Source organism: Acanthisitta chloris, unplaced genomic scaffold (genome assembly GCF_000695815.1).
Source record: "Acanthisitta chloris isolate BGI_N310 unplaced genomic scaffold, ASM69581v1 scaffold11360, whole genome shotgun sequence".
NCBI classification, from domain to species: Eukaryota; Metazoa; Chordata; class Aves; order Passeriformes; family Acanthisittidae; genus Acanthisitta; species Acanthisitta chloris.
In genome coordinates, this window is record NW_008651117.1 from 68,428 (window position 1) to 71,102 (window position 2,675).

The 2,675-nt window shown below is 45.5% G+C and overlaps 1 protein-coding gene across 1 annotated transcript in view; it reads left to right on the forward strand.

The window, feature by feature from the left end:
- The first annotated feature begins 762 nt into the window (after positions 1-762).
- AMER3 (APC membrane recruitment protein 3) overlaps positions 763-2,675 on the forward strand; it is a 2,976-nt gene continuing 1,063 nt past the window's right edge. Inside the window, exon 1 of the mRNA XM_009071798.1 lies at positions 763-2,675. This exon is cut by the window's right edge and continues 1,063 nt beyond it. Within this exon, the coding sequence (XP_009070046.1) occupies positions 763-2,675 (1,913 nt within the window).

The window sequence follows — 2,675 nt, forward strand, 5'->3', positions numbered from 1 at the left end:
TGTGGCAATGTCTGTGTGCTACACTGGTCTTTGTAAATCAGACATGACACTTCTGTCATAATTAACAGTGATTTTCAATGGGGCATTTTTGATCTTGGACAATAAAATTACTAGTGAGGAGAATGTTATGTTATGCTCAGGAGGAAGCAAACCCAGTAATAAAGTTTCAGCATGCTTCCAGGGTAGGACCAAGGCTTATGGATTTTCTGTTCACAGTAAGAAGTAGTTTAATATAAAGTCAGCTTCATGTGTCAAACGTTCTATCCATTTTCTCAGGAGATTTCCCACCATGAGCTTTTTGTCCTCCTCAAAGGTAGAGATCATGCACTGCCCTGATGCACACACTGGCATGTTAAAGTTTCTCAGGCATTGCTCTTCACTGATGCCTCTTCTGCTTTCAGAGCAGGACTTCTATCTTGTTAAAAGCCATCCTGAAGTCATAATCCTCAATCCAAATCCCCATATTTCTAGCAGACAAAATGTTTTCTGAGCATCAGCTACCAACCCCTAACATGCCCTGTCTACTCCTTGCTGGAACTTTCAGCCACTGCCAACACACCTTCAGTTTCACTCACTCTGTTTCTCGTGCAGTACCATGACACAGCGATGGAAAAGTCTGGTGACAGATAAATTCAAATCTATAGTGCTCATATCCCATCCTTTGTTCTCCAGTTGCTTTCAAAATTTACAAGTGCTAGCCATCAGCCTCACAATAGTTTTGTTCTGCTGTTTTCGTTACAGAAACAGATGTGAGGAAGCAGTATGGAGCTCAAGAGAGGAAAGACCTTCATAAAATCCAGTGTGCAACACGAGAAAGTGACACCAGTGCAAACAGCTCCGATCAACAAAGATGAGATGGGGAAAGACAAAAAGGCAGCTCTGGAGGGAAACCAAAGTGTAGCTGAAGTCCAACTGGCATGTTTGGCCACGCACAAGAACTACAGATTTTCTACCAGAGCAACAAGGAGTGGAGCTGGTGACCACAGCCTGGAAAAATCATCTGGGTCATCCTACAAAATTGTAAGGAAGAGTAGAACCCATGACTGCGTTACTGAGGCTGACAAAACAGAGCACTGCAGCCCCAGCAGCAGGGTTTGTGAGGAAGGTTTTTCTGGGAAGGGTAGGGGCCAACTTGTCAATAGCATCAGCTTTTCAGGGATGTCCAGCTCCAACAGTAAGAAGGAGTGTGTGGTCAGCCCCGGCCAGTCTGCATGCAGCACTCAGATGATTGATTACAGGAACTTTGTGCCACAGATGCCTTTTGTACCAGCTGTAGCAAAAACCATTCCCAGGAAGAGGATTTCCCTCAAGAGATCTAAGAAAGGGCTCAGAGATATATTTCATATAAGAAAACATAAACCAGATAGCCTCACATTCCTGGTTGAGAAGGACAAGAACCTGTCCTCTCCAGGCTGCAAGAGTGAGTTGGCTGGGCGTCTTGCAAAGTACCTTTTCAAAACTGGAGAAACATTTTCAGCTGATTGCTTGTCACAGGACTGCTCAGACAGTGAGCTGCAGTCTGACTCCTCCTATGACTGCTGCAATGCCCTGTGTGAAGATGTTGCCTCGCTGAAGAGCTTTGACTCCCTTACTGGTTGTGGGGAAATCTTTGCTGATGAGAGCTCTGCTCACCTGGAGCTGGAGAACAGCAAAGATGTTCTGCTGAAGCAAAGCAAGCACAAAGACAGCCCTGTCATGGGCTCTTTCCAAGGTGGGGTGGAACAGCTGGCCTCTCCAGGCCAGAATGAGACTGTGGAATTTGCAAAGTTTTGGGACAGTATCAACAAATCAGTGAGTGCTCTGTTTGAAAAGAAGTTACTGAAGATCCCTGGTTCTGACATAGAAAAGGTTAGAAGTCAAGCTGCCATGTCGGTGACAAATCCCCAGCTGTCACCTGATAAAGAAGGTGACATTTCCAAAGACAGTTCTATAGAAACAGAAACACCAAAAAGTGAAAACCAGGAATCCACGTCCACAAGTGATGAAGGCTACTATGATTCATTCTCTCCTGGACCAGATGATGAACTGAAGGAAGCTCAGACCCCTGGGGTCACAAGTAGATTTCCAAGAGACAGCTACAGTGGAGATGCCCTTTATGAGCTCTTCTATGACCCAAATGAAGTCCAGATAAACCCAGTCCTTGATGATGACTTGTGCGCATCTGCAAGTGTTTCAGAGCAAGCCATTGAAATCCCGTTGTCCATTTACAGCTTTCATGTTGGAGCTGAGGAGAACATGGCTTCCCAACCAACTCTAGACATCATCAGTCAGGGGTTTTTCCACAGCACATGGAAAGGCAAAGAATGTTTGCTAAAGCTCTGTGATACTGAGCTTTCACTGACCATGGGGATAATAAACTGGCTGCGAAAACACTCGGGCCTTGTTTCCTCTCCTGACTCGCTTCAGAGTCCTCAGTCACAGCCAGAAAAGTCTAATGATCCATCAATCCTGCCCAGTCCCAGTCCAGAGGAGAAAGTGAGCACAGAAGCTCAGCAGGAGATACCAAGCAAAGAAGAATCTGATACATTTAACCTATGTGTGGTTTTGGATGAAAGCAAACACTCAACCCAGGCCTCTTCAGAAAACATTGCTGAAAGAGACCATAGCCTGGACTCTCGCCCAAACACATCGAATCTGGATTTCCAGGGAAGAGAAGGGAGTCACCACAAGGATTT